Source organism: Anguilla rostrata, chromosome 2 (assembly GCF_018555375.3).
Source record: "Anguilla rostrata isolate EN2019 chromosome 2, ASM1855537v3, whole genome shotgun sequence".
NCBI lineage: Eukaryota > Metazoa > Chordata > Actinopteri > Anguilliformes > Anguillidae > Anguilla > Anguilla rostrata.
The window spans coordinates 4603846-4621326 of NC_057934.1; the positions used below are offsets into that span (position 1 = coordinate 4603846).

The 17481-nt window shown below is 46.5% G+C and overlaps 1 protein-coding gene across 1 annotated transcript; it reads left to right on the forward strand.

Annotated features, from left to right (window-relative positions):
• Positions 1–5411: 5411 nt before the first annotated feature.
• On the forward strand, positions 5412–12224 carry zgc:66455 (uncharacterized protein LOC393502 homolog). The gene is made up of 10 exons (XM_064325167.1): positions 5412–5644; positions 5795–5828; positions 6413–7183; positions 7300–7665; positions 8066–8125; positions 9319–9419; positions 9507–9568; positions 9963–10070; positions 10642–10826; positions 11300–12224. Exons 1-10 carry the CDS (start codon positions 5561–5563, stop codon positions 11713–11715), a joined length of 2187 nt encoding a protein of 728 aa, XP_064181237.1. The 5' UTR covers positions 5412–5560; the 3' UTR covers positions 11716–12224.
• Positions 12225–17481: the final 5257 nt, after the last annotated feature.

Sequence of the window (17481 nt, forward strand, 5' to 3'; positions counted from 1 at the left end):
ACATTCTAACATAAGCCTCCGCGTGGAATCCATCTTATTAAGAGTTAAAGAGTTTATCCCTTCCTCCTCCATGGAAGTAAATTAAAACTCATTTGCAGTGTCGCCTTCATCTGATGCTGGTGGACGTCTCTTTTGGGAAGAGGGCGAAAAAAAATGTTTTTTTTTTTTCTTTTTTTCCCCCACTATTATTTATCAGCAAGCAGTGAGGACAGAGGGCAGGAAGAGATCGTCTTAACCCTCCTATTATGTTCAAATTAACTAACAACTTTTATGTTTGGGGTCAATTTGACCCCAGCAATATAAACCTGCAGAAAATAATTGTAACTGAAAGTGTTACAACCCAAGTTTCTTTCTCAGCTACTTTAGGCCTTTCTACTGACCATCTTAATAGCCCAGTAAATAAAACATGACTCCCCCATCTTCCTCTTATAGATCAAGTATTGATTTTATATGACTATTGCAAAATATGCAAATGACTGTACAATCTCATTCATTGACCTAAAATGGAAAACAAAGTATGTTTTGGTGTTTGCAGCGCTTTATGTTGGTATTAAGTGCTCATTAAAAAAAGAAAAATAACATTTGGAAAGAAACACACCTTTTATTATCAAGCATAGTGATAATGTTCGGGGTCAATTTGACCCCAGGAAAAAATATTAAAAATGTCAAACATTTCAAATGTTTTTGAACTGTCTTTCAACTGGGGATCCGGACCATAGTAGTTCCCCATTTTTGGAAGTGAACATGTCAGTTCTTGGTGGTTGAGAGATGACAGGGGGGCTTCTTGGTGGTTGAGAGGCAACAGGAAGGTTTCTTGGTGGATGAGAGACGACAGGAGGGTCTTTTGGTGGTTGAGAGATGACAGGACGGTTTACTGGTTGTTGAGAAACAAAAGGAGTGTCAGAATGTGGTATCTCAAAGGCTTCATTCATATCATCAGAGGAGGATGCCACATAGTCAGGGTCCTCCTCAACATTATCCTCAGTCTCAGACATATCTTCATCTAAATCACTTTCACCCTCCAAGATCTGTGACAGAACCTCAGTGGCAGAAAATATACGACCACGTCTGGTGGTCCTTTTCAAAATCTTTAGTTGAGGCACAAATGCAAAAAGAAATGGTTTAGAGGGCTGTGTGTGCAGCCCTTATAAGTTTGCCCCCGTCCCCATGTTGCGAGAATGATCAGAGATCTCGTGGGAACTATGTTTTCTCCTCACACACACGCACACACTCTCTCTCTCTCTCTTTCTTTCTCTCTCTCTCTCACACACATACACACACACAAACAAATTAATGTGAAAGTGCCCTCAGCCAACACAACAAAAACAAGATCAAAATGATGGTTTTATATAACACTAGATTTTTGGGTCAAAATGACCCCAGCAACACCGATGCATACAACATGTGTACAGGACATTGAAAATAATTTTTTCAGTTAATTTCATGTTTTCCATGTTTTCCCCATGAAGTTAGGAAAAGTCATGAAATATCTAGCTGAAAAAAATATGGTAACCATATTTTTAGAGACAGTAAACATTGAATGGGGTCAAATTGACCCCAAACATAATAGGAGGGTTAAACTGCTGCAAAACCAGGTCGCAAGCGGTTCAAACCGAATTAATCTGCAGCCCAAAGTTTGATGCTCCAAACCACAGCTCAACTGCCACCTAAAATGATAGTTTCATATGAAGAAGTCGATGAACTTTCATAGCTGTCAATTGCCTGAGTTTCCAACAGTTGTTCTGCTCTATTTGTTTTTTTTTTTTGTTTTTTTACCACTAATGCTAGCTATCTAAACTAAAGGAACCCTGTTGGTATCACATCCAGTTAAACCTCCACACCTCTTGTCACCTAGGAAACGTGAGCAAGATGAACCTGATTTATCAGATTTTTACGTCTGTGCTATTGGCTGAAAACGAGACGGCTGCAGTCGTGTGAGAGGATCATACATTAAATTAAAATAATAATTGAAAATAATCCTACCTTTTCTAAAATATTTTAGTAAGACCATTAGCCAATGCATCGTGCGGCCCAATGTATTTTTGCCTTTATCACTTTGCTGGAAGCTTGTAAAAATCTAAACCATACAGGAAGCTTTGGCCCGTGGCTCAAAAACACCCGGACTTTGGGCAAAACTTGTCACAGCTGGAGGAAATGGCTAAACCCAGTTACCGTATACCGGATGGGAAATTGTGAAAGAGCATTTTTGCGCACCGTTTGTGGGCATTCATTAACATAGCGAGTGTGTTTATGTGTCCAAACTTGAGCTACTGTCCCTTACTCCTGTTTCGCAAGCGGACCGATGGAGTGTAGCGGTGGAGATTCTACGGACCTGTCAATCATTTTCTAATGAGGCTGTAGATTTGGAGGTGGGGGGGGGGGGGTGTGTAATTGACCTGTCCGACTGAGTCGTGTTTCGGATTCCGGAACCGAGAGGCGGTGGAATTTCGCCGCTCTGCGAAGGTGAAGCCTGAGGTTGAACAAATGTTTACGTACATTGAAATGCAGCAAAGGGTGATTCTCCATTAACCCTTTGAGGTGTAAAGATCGCAAGTATTGCGATTAGAATTTTCATAACTGAACACTCTAACCAATGCAATCCAGTGCTACAGTGCTACTGGAAACTGAAAGTAATGGAGTTCCAGAACACTGACTTATGAATTTTGAACATTCTGGGGAAAAACCTACTCTTCGTAAGGGTTGAAGAGGAAAACCTCACGTTGAAATGTGTTTCGTGCTGTCATGTCCTTCTTTTTGAAATGTGAGCAAACAGCTGGTCCACAGGTTCCTGAGCATTGCGCAAACTTCTGCAAGACTTCTGCTTTTCTGTGGCCTTTTGTTTTGGTAGTGTACGAGATCTTCGCATCCATTTTCGTGGTTTGTGTATGTAAGAAAGAAAAAAACACCATGCTCTACAAACCACAAATTCTGTCTTGATCTATAAATGAAAAACTACCTGTGGTGTTGTTGCAAATGGATGTGAATTTGACCAGAGGTTAATTTTGTTTTATTGGTCATTCTTTTAATCTTAATTATTGCATTTAAAAACAAATGACATCACGGGTGTTGATAGATTAGCTTTTCTAATAGTTTGGGACACACTGTGGAAATGTTGTATAGAATCACTTGTATACCAGTTTTGAACGTTAACATCTCCTCTAACTGCACGTACATATAATTTAGATCATTGATATGTCAACAAATTACTCCTTGAAGGTGAAATGGAGGTCAAGATGCTGCAGTGTCATATGAAATGTGCCTTCTGTGTTGAGTCGGAAAAAAAATAAAAACACTTCCTAAAGCAAATTGTCTTTCTTTGTGGGGGTCAGCGGAAACTTGCGTAACGCTTCGGCAGACCTTAGCGTGTAAACGTTCACGTGCAATCCGTGCGCTTAAGACAATGCGTGTCGCTGGCTGTGTGGATTTCGAGGGTTCGGTTTTTGTGTTTTATTCGGTGATGGATGGGAAGGCTGGCAGGTAGGGGGTAAAACCTCTTATCGGCTTTTCATTGGCCTGCGAGAGGGAGGAGGCTTTCATTTCCAGCTCAGCGGCTTTAATTGTGTGTGTAATTCCTCCATGTCTTGAGAGCTGAGTTATGTACGTTTTTCTTTTTTTCTTTTTGGTTCCACCTAAGCACCATTTTAGTAGTGCTGCATTGTGGGTAATGTCCACACAAGAGCAGGGCCCTCTGGTGTTTTTTTTAAAAAATGTTTATTGTGGCGACCTTCTTTTTGTGGGTGTTTAATGTTTCATGTGTGTTCGTGCACTATTAGTTCTTGCACCTTTAGAGTGAAATTCCTGAAGGGATCAAACTACCATCCCATGGTGATCTTGAATTATCGATGTCAAGCTGGTATTTCTGTTTTACGTAAAGTAAGGGGGGGGGGTGGTTCTCGAATTTTGCAAAAGCTCTGCAGTAACTGGTCAGTGGCAGGCCAGCTGAAATACTGAAATGTCCTGGGCATTAAATCTTTTCTACACTACCCTTTGCCCCCCAAAATGGCTGCCAGTTTGTGAGGTCCCTTTTGACTATGCATGTCATCCGTCAATTGCAACCAAATCCTTAAATCTTAGGTTTTAAACCCCTTAACCACAGAACTCCAGTGCAAATGGAACGGCTGTTCCCAGTCTCATAGAATAGGAGTAGTGGTTCCACACTCTGTGCAGTTCTGTGGTGTAGAGGTTTAAGCTTGAGGTTTAACAATCTAGCTAATTTAGTTTTAAATGCCCGTACGTGTCTGAATACTCACTGCTTTTTGTGATGGCTGCTCTAAACCTTCTCAGGCTTGGCATTGTTGTAAATCTGGATGGTTGGATTGTCAATAAAATATGTCTTATTGTTTCTGTATTCACTTGATTACTTGATGTCCCTTCTGTGTAAATGCATTGTCTGTGTGGTTGTGTGAACCTGAGCAAAATCATTAGCAAATAAGCAGTCCACTTCTTAGTTTGAGTTTCAAATATTCTGGCTCATAAAGGACTTAAGGTAGAAAAGCACATTACATAAGGTTGTAAATATGGTATGCTGGTGTAGTGTGTTGGTAGCATATTAGTATCATCCCAGTGATAATTGTTTTTAACCGCAGAACAAGTGCGCAGTTCAATTTATAAAGATAAAGTGTGAAATAATCACTTGCATACACAATGTAATCATCAAATCTGGGCACTAGCCCTGTGTATCACTGGACCCCATGCAAGTGTGAACGACTAATAATTCATCCAATGGTACAATTTGGCGCAAGTCAAGGCGATGTCTTTGCCATCGAAAATATGATGATAGCATCATTCCTCTCAATGAAAAATGTGTATTTATCCCAAAAAATGTGGATGCATTTACAGGATCTGCTTTCTCATCTGAGAAATGAAAACTCATGCTTTTATTGCACTGGGCCATATATGTGAATTATTTTCCCCAAAATTGCAAATGAACTGAGAGCTTCTGTAAGGAAAATGCAACGCAAACCAGCCAGAAGCTTACAAATGTCTTCCAGCTATGTTAGTGCTGCCATTCAAGTACTTAGGAATGACCATTACTAGTATACTATAACCCTGCAGCCTGAAATCTCCACGTTTGACTTCTAGAATGAATGTCTAATTGGATGGAATTGACAGACTTGAATGCCCATTGTGACTGGGTCTGCAGAGGCATCTTAAACATCTTTCCTGTGGAAATGGCAGTTACACACAAGCTCTTTGTGACCTGCTGTAGCACGTGTTCATAGTAGTAAGGCGTTGCGGTTGAAAACGATTATGGTTGAATTACTGCTGTACCGCGCCGTAGGCTCTTGTAACACATAGGCGTCTTCGGGCATTGTGTGTTCTTTAGTTGTCTTTTGTCGACACCCGGTGGACAGTGACGGTAATGCAAGTAAAAAGAATATAGAAGTTTGCCTGCTCGTGATGATTAGCCAATCACGTCAATGTTGCGAGGCGTTTCACCTGTCTTTAATTGAGTTTATGAGCGAAGAGAAGCTTCTGCTTGCAGAGTTGAACTATACGGATTATAGTTTGGAGTTTTCTGTAGCTGACGACTAAATAATAATAATATTCAATTAAAAAAATGTCACAAAAAGATTTCCTGTTCGCCATTGTATCTACGTTTGTAATATTAAGCAGTATATTCACAGCCAATTCTGAAATACCGGTAAGTAGCCCAATTTCCAAATAATGCAATGAAGTTTATGAAAAAGAACCATAGGTTCAGTATCCACGGTGCTTTTCATTTCTTGCATGTCGTTATTTGCCAAACAGTAGATATTACCTACTTAATTGCGTTTGTTTTTACGCGCACCAGGTAAAAGCAATGGATGCCGAAACCAATTCGCCAGGTAAGAATGCCATCCAGTGCCTAACATGTTGTCGCTGCTGTTTTCAGATTTGGAGCCTTCTATACTAATACTGCTGTTGAGAAGGGATGCTAAATGGAATTATTCCGCGGGGCCTTTGGCTTGGGTATAGGCTACTGTTTGTCTTGTTTAGAAGTACTTATCCGAATGATAGAATGATTTGCTGGTTGTATGGCTAATAAATCGATCTGATTTGTTTGTTTGTTGGGGAACTTAATGCAAATCCCCTTTCCAAAAAGAGAATAAATAAATCTGATAGATAACGTGTTCGTCACTGATACAGGACGCCTATAATTGTGTTTTAATGAACTGAATTAACGTACTGAATTGAAGCCAGGGCACAACAGTGCTCCGTCTTTCGTGAAAACTGATGTGCTAACAGGAAACATAATTTCGGAGTACATCTACTGACTGGGATGCACTAGTGTGCTCCTAAGTTTTTTTTTCAGCTTTGGGGCACACGTGCTCCTTGGAAAACAGTGGTGGCGTTTTCAGTGCAGCGCCGATCTCTTCTCCTGCTCATCTTCATCCGTATCTCCTTTATATTTTTTGCGCACACCCCTCAGCGCGCGCTCCGGAGAAAAAAGTGAGCTCCCGCTATTTCGGTCTGCGGAGCTGTCACCAGGTGCTTCGCGGGGAGAGCGGCGAATTCTTCTCCCCGGACTTCCTGTGCTCCAACCCGCCGCTGTGGTGCAACTGGACCATCGCGGCGCCGCCGGGGAGACGCATTCGCCTGCACCTGGACGACTACACGCCGGCCGACTCGTGCCACCTGAAGCGGGGCGAGATCCACCTGGACGAGTCGCCGGGCTCCGGCAGGCACCGCACGCTGAGGCAGTGCTGGCGGAGCGCCGTGTACACGTCCGACTCCAGCACGCTGCACGTGGTGCTTCTCATCAACGGCAGCCAGGAGCCCGCCTACCGCGGCTTCCGCGCCCGGTACCAAGCGTTCGGGCTGCCCCACGACGCGCCTCCGCCCCCTCCGCCCTCGTCCTCCCCCTCCCCCGCCCCCACGTGGGCAAATAACGTGAACTGGGGTGGGGAAATGGAGGAAACGGTGTTTACGGTACGCGAAGAGGAGGAGAAACCGGCGACGGAGCAGCCGCAGATGGACGATGATCCAACCCTTCGCAATTCAGCGGACCCCACATCGCTAAAGGGAGGTAGCGTTTCCAAATCCCCTTCGCCAGAGCAGCCCTTGAGAAGCACGCCGGCGGAACGAGCCAGCTCAGACGCTTCCCCCCCCCAGTCCGGAGAGTCTGACCCACGGGCGGGGGAGGCCGAGGACTCGGGGCTGACGAAGGAGGGCCACCGCCCACGGACTCTGAGGACTCGGGGCTGACGAAGGAGGGGGCCAGCCAGCCCAAACGGGACTCTGAGGACTCTTCTGACGACGTTTCGGACGGTCCCTCAAAGGGCGAGCCGTCGAGAGACGCGCTGGCCGACGCCGAAGGGGAGGAGGACCTCGGATCCGTTGACCCGCCCGACCAGGGTCCCGTGGAAAAACATCCCGCGCCCGCCGACGTCACGCCGCCCCCTCCCCGTGTCACCGACTCGCCGTCCGAAATCTCGAGCTCCGCCCCGTCCTCAGAACTCTGGGAGGAGGAGCCGGATTACGACGCCTCCGAGCCGGGGTCCCGGAGCACGAGGAAGCTGAGGCAGGACTGGGACGAGGACACGGGCCCGGGACGTCCCGCCGTCACGGACGACAGCGACCCCCCCTCGGGCACCGTCGAAAGGCAGGGGACCGAAATCTCCAGGCGAGGGGGTTCGGTCAAACCTTCGGGGACCCCTCCAGCGCCGGAGGACAGTCTGAGAGGTAATAAATCCACTTCACATAAAACCTGAAAGAGTAGATGAGACCAAGACTGGCAAGCTTTCAAAAAGAACCGTCTTACAATCTTATTGAGTAAAGACTTACACGGTTCACATTATGGTGACAGTTAACCGATAAAATTACTGTTGCTGTAACAACGAGTTCAGAGTTGGTTGAGTAGATCTGTCATGTCTTTAAACCCTGGACTCAAAATTTGACATGTGTTGACCCTGAGACTTCAGTGGAGCTGTCACGATATGATCTGTAACTCGGTAGTTCACACTGAACAGAACGTCTTTTCTGCTGAAAAAAAAAATATTTATTTAGTTGAACTGGGGGAGAATTCCCTTCTGCCTCACTGTGGGTGGAGCCGTGAGTGAGTGAGTCGTTTCTCCTTGCACAGAGAGCGCCGACTCAGCCCGATACCTCAGGAACACCAGCACGCTGGCGTCTTTACCCGGAGGTGAGGGCAAGAGTTTCTCTTCTCACAGGTCTTTCCATCTTCTTAATCAGGGCTGCCCAGCCCTATTCTTAGAGATCTACCATCCTGTAGGTTTTCACTCCAACTTTAACAAAGCTACACCTCATTCGACAGCTAGAGCAGGGCTGCCCAACCCTGTCCCTGGGGATCTACCATCCTGTAGGTTTTCACTCCAACCCCAACAAAACACTCATTCAACTGCTAGAGCAGGGCTGCCCAACCCTGTTTCTGGAGATCTACCATCCTGTAGGTTTTCTCTCCAACCCCAACAAAACACTCATTCAACTGCTAGAGCAGGGCTGCCCAACCCTGTTTCTGGAGATCTACCATCCTGTAGGTTTTCTCTCCAACCCCAACAAAACACTCATTCAACTGCTAGAGCAGGGCTGCCCAACCCTGTTTCTGGAGATCTACCATCCTGTAGGTTTTCTCTCCAACCCCAACAAAACACTCATTCAACTGCTAGAGCAGGGCTGCCCAACCCTGTCCCTGGGGATCTACCTTCCTGTAGGTTTTCACTGCAACCCTGACAAAGCACACCTCATTCAAGTGAAAACCTTCAGGAAGGTAGGTCTCCTACAACAGGGTTGGGCAGCAGCCCTGTTCTTAAACACGATGAAGATGACGGTGCACTGGAGGATCTTTTTCATGGGTACAGCATCTTCATTTGGAGCCAGAAGCACCTTCTGAAATGAGAATTTTAAAGATTTGTCAGATTAATCAAAAAATAAGAACATTTTTTAGTCCCTTAAATGTCACAGCCAGAAGCTGAGGACTTGAGTATGTCATAAACCCACATCCAAGGCTTTTGAGTGCTTGATGGAGGATGACAGGAGAGTATTTTACAGCCGAGTACAACTGCCCCCCAGGGACACTTAAAATTCTGAAAATCAGAATTCCCTTATTAATCAGGAGAAATTACACCTGACCTGTTTGCAGATGGTGAATTATAGATGTGTCACAATGAATGCATTTCTGTAGTTTTTCAGTTGGTTGTGGCAGTTAAGTTCAAAACAGGGCATGTTCTAGCTTTCAGTCCCTTTGCCCTTCAGGCCTGAAAGCACGTCGTTTAATTAATATCCACTTAAGTCACATTTTGCATAAAATCTGGAGGAGTATTTGTGGAGTTTTTTTTGCCCTGTTGGTGAGAGACTTATCCTGAATTTTCCTGGCAGATAATTTGTTTGAAGTGTCGGTGGAAGTCCGTTTGGCTCTGGAGGGAAACGAGAACTGGGACCACCTGGTGCGTCTGGTCATGTCGTCCGTGCAGACCATGGTGAGGCGCTGCTCCTGCCGCGTTCGGGCCTGAGGTCGGCGGCTGCCCCGTCGTCACTGATTTTGTCCTTTGCGTTTGTGTTCGCAGATCCAGGACGAGCTGAGAGCTCACGTGGTGCCTAAGAGCATATCCTCCATACGAATTAAGAGGTGTCCGTCTGCTACAGAACTGGAGCAATTGATTGAACCGAAGGGTTTCTATACTAGCTAGAGCTGTGTTGTGAAACAAACAGCAGCGCATTTAACACACATGATTGTTTAGAGCTGCAAAAATGTTTATTTTATATAATAATAATAATAATATCTCAGGGGAATGTGTTGAGTTTAATGCACCATTGGCTCACATCAACAAAATGGCCCCCCACAAGACCCAACATTAAAAAAATTCTTGTCAGTCCCTGAGTTTAATTTCTCATGAAAATCAATTTAGATTTTTGTGGGTAGATGGGAAGTTGCAGGAACATAGTGTGTTACGGGAAGGTGCCCTGTTAAAAACACGAGGGATACCGTGTTAAAATGAGTGAACGGTGCTGTGTGTTTGCAGGTTGAGTGGGGGGGTTCTGTACATCTTCTGGCTGCAGTTCGGGGACGGCCTGGAGAGCCTGCAGGTGCACAGGTTCCTGCTCATGGCGCTGCCGCGGCTGCAGCGCGCGTGACCCAGGGCGCAAGCCCGGCTCCATCACTTGGTTCCTCGAGGGCCGTCACTTCCAACCTCTCCCTCTCCATCACTCTTGTCTCCTCCTCCTCATTCCCCTCAATCTCTCTCTCCCTCTCTCATTCCCCCTCCATATCTCTCTCTCCCTCTCTCATTCCCCCTCTATCTCTCTCTCTCCCTCTCTCATTCCCCCTCTATCTCTCTCTCTCTCTTCCCTTCTCCTCCTCTCTCATTCCCCCTCTATCTCTCTCTTCCTCTCTCCCTTTCTCACTCCCTCTCTCATTCCCCCTCTATCTCTCTCTCCCTGTTTCTATTTCTCTCTTCCTCTCTCCTTTTCTCCCTCTATCCCCCTCTTTGTCTCTTTCACATTCTCTCTCTCTTCCTTTCTCCCTGTCTCACTCCCTCTCTCTCCCCCCTCTGTCTCTCTCTCTCTCTTTCTCTCTCTCCCACCCCCGATCTCTCTCTCTCTCTCTCTCTCTCTGTCTGTACATCACCCTTACTCTGAGTCTGACAGGAAGAAAAGAGCACAAGGCTCCTCCCCCAAACCCTAATCCCCTCCCCCCTGCTCTCTGACCCCGCCCGCCCACCACCCCCGCCCCTCAGACGTCAACGAGTGCGGGACGCAGGTGGTGCTGTGCGACGTCAACGCGGAGTGCATCAACCGCTTCGGCTCCTACGCCTGCCGGTGCCGCCCGGGGTTCGAGGACAGGTCCCGGCTGGGCTCGGGGGGTACGGCCTGCGTGGCCCCCACAGGTACGGGCCGTCTCCGAGATCCTCAGGGATGTGATTTCGTTTTATTAAATTTTTTTTTTTACGCCTGATTAATTAGTTTTCCAGACTCTAGCCGTCTCAGCCAGAGCTAGAGAATGGGGGTTATGCCGTAAAGTGCTCAGGAATTAAGAGCGTTTGTACTCTTGACATCTGATGGCAGGAGATACAGCTGTAACAATAAAGCTAAATGCTAGTGGTTCCCTTTTTAAGAAACCTGTAGGGTCTGAAAATGAGTGTTTTCTGATTAACTGACATAAGAACGTAAGAAAACGATGCTCATCTAGACTTGTGATTCACCTGCGCATTACAGTGTCCAGCACTTTGTCAAGCCTGGACTCGAACATTAAGAGGTTCTGTGCCTCTACTGATCGGCGGGGGGGGGGGGGGGCGGCTACAAAAAATTCAGATATGCTGTTTGTGGTTCTAAAGCCCTCCCTCTTTCCTGGTTGTCATAGGAACAGGCCCCTCCCAGTCGCAGCCCCCCTCCTCCTCCTCCCCCGGGCTTCTGAACTGCCTGTACGGCCTCTGCTTCCTGCTCGGCTTCTTCGTCGTCCTGCTGCTGTGCATTGTGGGTGCGCAGTACCGCCGCCACCACCGGGGGGCGTTCATGGTGCCCTGCCACGGCCACGAAAACGGCGGCAGCAGTAGCAGCAGCGGCGGCGGCGGCAGCGGAGACGGCGACGGGGGGGGCGCTCGCAACGGCTCCCGGCTGCCCCCGCCCCCCCCGCCGGTGAGGAGGCCACGGGACGGGTGGAGCGACCCCAAGGACAAGTGCCCCTCCGCGGACCTGCCCCTGCTGAAGTTCGCCCCCCTCGCACCCAACGGGGACGGGACGCAGCACCAGGAGCAGGAGGAGGGGGATAAACTATAGCCTGGCTGCGGTCTCCGTGCAACAGCAGTGGGGGTACTGGGGTCTGGAACAGACTGTCCGGCGACCACAACTCAGACTTATTTCTTTCTTGTGTTCTCTCTCTGTTTTTCTTTCCTTCCTCTGTCCCGAGTTTATATTGGTCCAATCCCTTGGCTTCTCTCCGTGTTTGATTTGGACGTTACTGTGAAATCAGTTTTTTTTCTCTTCCCTTTTTCATTCTTTCTTTCTTTGAAAGTGAAACCATGACTATGGTCAATATTCATATTTGAGCGATGAATTATAATTCACAGGAGATTTACTGCAGCTAAAGAGCAGCTGATGACAATGCCAATGCATTTTGTACAGTTGCCCAGAATTGAGCTGTTTAGTAGCCCTGTGGGCCTGGTCTGGTTGTTGGTTGCTTTATTAAATCCCCCCACTAGGGGCAGCGTTGACTGCACAAACGTACCAATGAATTCACCTGCTGGGGAATAATTCTCATAACAAATAAATGCAAGTATGAAGCAGTATTGTTACTTGTCTTGACTTTATTCATGAACTTCTCAGTTATTTTTTTTATGTAACAGTATTTCCGTCCTCTGTGCCTAGTTTTTGTCCACAATTATCGCTGGGAGCTGAAAGTCTTTCTCTCCCTTTTTTTCTTCCTCTTCTCTCTCTATTAGAAAGATGGAGAGAGAACCAAATCCAGAATAAACTCTCTCACAGAACTTTTTTTTTTTTTTTCCCCACAGAGAGAATGAAAACATTGGTGGGCTTAATTAAATTTGCCCTTTTCCCCACACACCTGGGGTCAGTAATTGTAGAATATGAAAACTCAGCTTTCTTTCCCCCCCACACGTTTCTCCTGTCCCTTTGCGAACTTCCCTTCACTGTGTACTTTGGGCGAGTTTTTGTTTCTCAGGAGGGCGTTATTTCAAAGCACGGCCGGTGCTCCCTCCACGCGTACGGAAGGAGCTTTTTGGGATTCTGTGGTGCCTCTGGCAGCTCCCTGTGGCCCCTCCTTCCATGGGCCCATCATACCAGAACCAGGACCAGGGGGCACTGATCACTGGACCAAGACTGAAGACGATGCTGGTCGAGCATTTAACTAGTGCTAACCCAAACCTCTCCCTGCGTGTGTCTGCATCTGTGAGTATCCATGTCTGAATTTATTTATTTTTATTTTTTGCATATACACACACACACACTCAGAGGTCCACTTCTCTTTCTCTATCTGTCTCTCTCTCACACTGAGGTCCACCTCCCTCTCTCTCTCTCACTCACACAAATGGACTGGTAAATGGACTGCATTTATATAGCGCTTTTATCCAAAGCGCTTTACAATTGATGCCTCTCATTCGCCAGAGCAGTTAGGGGTTAGGGGTTAGGTGTCTTGCTCAAGGACATTTCGACATGCCCAGGGCGGGGTTTGAACCGGCAACCCTCCGACTGCCAGACAATCGGTCTTACCTCCTGAGCTATGTCGCCCACAGACACACACACACTCCCTCTCTCTCTCTCTCTCGCTCACACAGACACACACACACTCTCTCGCGCGCGCGCTCTCTCACACACACACACACACACACACACACACGCTGACTCAGGCACCCCACTGTGATGATGCCCTCTCTCCTGGGGCATGCCAGAGAACATCTGCCATGTGTCTGCACCGGGGCAGTGTGAGGGCAGCTGTAATTACCCCTCTCCCCCAGGGCATCAGTCACGGCCCAATTAGGGACCGTCCCTCTGCAGCGGAGTCCCGTCACATGCTGTTATACTCCTGGCAAATCCCCCTATAGGCATCCAAGATGGACTACGGTCGTAATCCAAACGATTGGGGAATACTGTGCTGGTTTAATACCATCTGCCATGCACCCTAGGTTGGCACTTTCTATTAATGATCTTTCATAGGGGCTACATAGCACCTTTATGACTGCTTATGTCAATAACTATGAGGTGAGTCACTTGGTATATCGTTGTAAAAGTCGCCTGCTTCATCGGTTTTGACAATGCACACCGTAATATGCTTATTTGCAGATGTTGCACATGCTTCTTCGGTGGAAGAAGGTGCATAACTCTTGTGAAGAACCATTCATAAAAACGTCTCCTTTTATCTGTCCCTGCTTGGGGGGGTGGGGGGGGCGGGGGGGGCGTTACCTTTATGGGTGCCTGCAGGCTAGCCTCGTGAGCCAGTCTCTTTTTTCACTTCGTTCAACGGTACCCGCGGGCTGCCCGTGCCAGCATGCGCTGCACGTGTAAGCGTTCTGACAGCTACTCTGAGCGGACCCGACATCAAGGCTAGCCAGGACGCGCCGTAGCCACCGTGCGGGCTAAGCGTCGTTGTTGGGGTGGGGACGGGGGACCAAAGGGATCGGGAGTCTCTCTTAAAAAGCTGTGACGGTGTTGCCACACGTCGGGCTTGACAACCAAAACACGCCGGCGAAGAGTTCCTTTCTCCGGGTGCTACCAGCTCCCTGTCACATTTATTCATTGCCTGAATTATTTCATCCAATTACATGGGTTTGGGCTAGGCCCAAGCCCTGAAGAGACGAGAAAAAAAAAGAGTGTAACCCATTTTGAAACTGATTTGTTTTAAATTGGATTAAATTTTCTTTTCCCCCCGGCCCACCCTCAAATACAGACCGAATTTCTGCGCGGCGTTCCCGGTGGTACGGCGTTCCTTCGGAAGCTGGGGAGAGCGGGACGGATCTGCGGACGGACCCGTGGAGCTGATGGAAAACTCCGGAGCGTAAAATGCAATTTGAAGCGTTTCCGTGGGCACGACACAGAGATGTGAGGGGGGGATAACGGCCTGGAATGGTATTGGAGTGGTGGCGCTATTTATAGCTTATTTTTAGCGTGGTCAGAAGGTCCCAAATTGAAGGTCACGGGGAGCTGGATGTGGGACTTAGATTGCACCATCCCCCGAGCTGATAGCCTATGCCTGAGACCTGCAGCAATGATTGTGGGAATAAGAGATGCAGCTACAACCCTAATGCAATGAAACTACATTTTATTGGAAATCCTACATATTGGTTTTCTTGATTTTTTTTTTTTTTTGTGACAATGGAAGGATGTTCTCATAATATTCTCACCATCTAACTGCACCAGTGATACCAGAGCAGAACACTGAGTTATTTGTGAAATAAAATAATGTACAATATATTGTCATTTGTACTGAAGAATGTACAGTATTGAATATAATATTTGAAAATTATTATAGAGCAAAAATGGCAATTATTTGGCTTGTATTAGAAAATATATTTGGAATGGCTCTATATTCAGATGCATTATTCCATAGTACAGGATATATTTTTCCAAAAATATAGAGCAATATATTTTCATTGTGTAAGAGAACTTAGTGTGGACTGTATGCAGCAGGTATTTCCAAAAGTACCAGGTGTGTGTGTGTGTAAGTCTTCAGAAGCAGAAAAGGTGTCGCATAGCAGCTCTCTCTTGGCTTTGAACAAACAGACTCAAAGCTCCGTCCCACCTCAGCCAGGTACGTGGGGCGCAGAGCAGGGAGGAATTCTGGGAATGGTTTTCCGGGAATTCGGAACGAGCTGCTACACGTTTCAATAAGATTTCTGTTTCATTCAAGATGGAATCCCCCATGATCTTCAGTTTGCACCAGATTCCCAAATACTGTTTATGTGAGTGCGTTTACCTATATGAAATACCTGAAATTTATATATTTATAAGGTATTTGTGGTGCATTATTTTCTTCTGTACACTGTTTCCTGAAAATCAGTATGAAATGTTTTTTTAAATTTTTTTTACAATCATTTATCAGACAGTCCCAGACCATTTTAGGAAAACGGAGAATATGACTGTCAATCTCAGTGCAATGTGACTGGGAAGACACAAAAATGCACCTTCTTGGTGACGTGCAAAGTTGCAGTTGTTTGCTGTGTTTGAAGTTGTTTGTTAGGGTGATCAGGGAACCGGAGAACTCTAGGAATAGCAGTAACGCAGAGCTCCTAACTCCGGGCGATCTGGGTTCCCCAAAATCATTCCAACCCCATCTGTGTCTATTAACAAGCCTGCAGCGACCGCAGCCCCAAATCGAATTTGTGCAAAGTCAGTTTTCTGATCCCGTTTGAGCGCGGTCTCGGTCCCGGGACGGGGGAAGGGTTCAGTTTCGGGTCAGTGCGATTCTGCTGACCGCCAGCCATCCCTGCCCTGCGGCGGCCTCTCTCTGAACCAACACATCTCAGTCCGGGGTGCAAAGACTACAGTAACGCTTAGTTCCATAGAGCCCCCCCCCCCTTACACACACACACACACACACACACACTTTGTCTCCTCCCCTTCGAAGTGTAGGTTTTTTGGAACTTTTCTTTTTTTCCCAAGTTGGTGTTCTAGAACTCCACTGCTTTCAATTACCAGCAGTGATTGTTACATGGACATTAGAATGTTCCGTTTAGAACATTGAAATCACATTCTAATCGCATAGTTGTGATCCAACATCTTAAAGAAGTTAAAGAAGACAGGCTGGAGGGGGGGGGGCATTGTACCTGCTTAAATGTTTTTTAAATCATTTTTTACTCCACATCTGGAGAAAAGTGTCAGATTTTCCTTCTGTCCTTTTTTTTTTTCCTCAGCAAGAGTGAGTGGAGGGGTAAAAGGGGTGGTGGGTTGGAGTGGGGAGGGAGGGAGGGGGTGTTCTGCAGAAAACATATTTTACATTCCTGAGTGTCCTGTCATTCTCTCATTGGCTGAGCTCTTTAGTTATGGGGGGGGGGGGTGAGTTGGGGAGTCGGTGCTGAAGGGACCGACTCTCTTACTTTCCAAAACATCTCCCCTTATAAATTAGCATGGAATAAGCTGAGGTGACTTGGAATGCTTTTCAGTAGAATGCAGATGCAATTTTACACTTGAGCTGTCCCCTGACCCCCCCCCCCTCCCCCTAACTCTCACCCCCACTTTTATAACGGCGTGTCAACATCCGCGGAAACCATTCCTCAGTGGTAAATCCATTCCAATGGCAACACAAGTTAATGTTTTTTTGGGGGGAAAAAAATCCTTAACCATTTCGATACAACTGCACTTTAACCACTTTGTGAATTGTTTGATTACCAAAAAAAAAAAAGATATCTTTGCCCCCGACATCATGGAGCTCACTGTTCATATATGTATGTATATGTACTGTATCTGAATATTGTCAGTGAACAAACAGAATGGTAGTTGTTCTGGGCAATACTTTCTTTGAGTGTGCCTTTGTAGACACCTTTATGGGCCCTCTACCGCTTGGCCAGCTGGTGTCCCCTGACTCGAAGGAAAGGAGATTACATCATGCTGCCCTTTTACCCCACTGGACTCTGTGGACAGCTTTAACCCTTTGAAGAGAAGCTTTCTTGGAATGTTTTTTTTTTTTTTCCCAATGTTCTAAGTCAGTGTTCTAGAATTCCACTGTTTGCCTTCAATGACCAGCAGTGATTGTTACATCAGCATTAGAATGTTCAGTTAAAGACATTCTAATCACATATTTGTTGATTTCTTTCACCAGTTAAGCGGGATAGAGCCAATGTGGAAACTATATGGAGTCACTCTTAGGCAATAAGGGAAGTATGTCTCCTACAGAACCGTGGATGTCTACACTCTCCGAAAAATTGGCAGTGGGGTTTGCAGCCAAACTGCCCGTTCCAAATTTGGGAGGGAACTGGACATGCTCAGCCCCACATTGAGTGCCAAATTTTTATTAAAAAAAAATAAATAAAAAATGTATGGGAGATGACAGTAGAAGGGTAATGTTAAATAGAAGCATGTGGGGAGAGTCTTGAA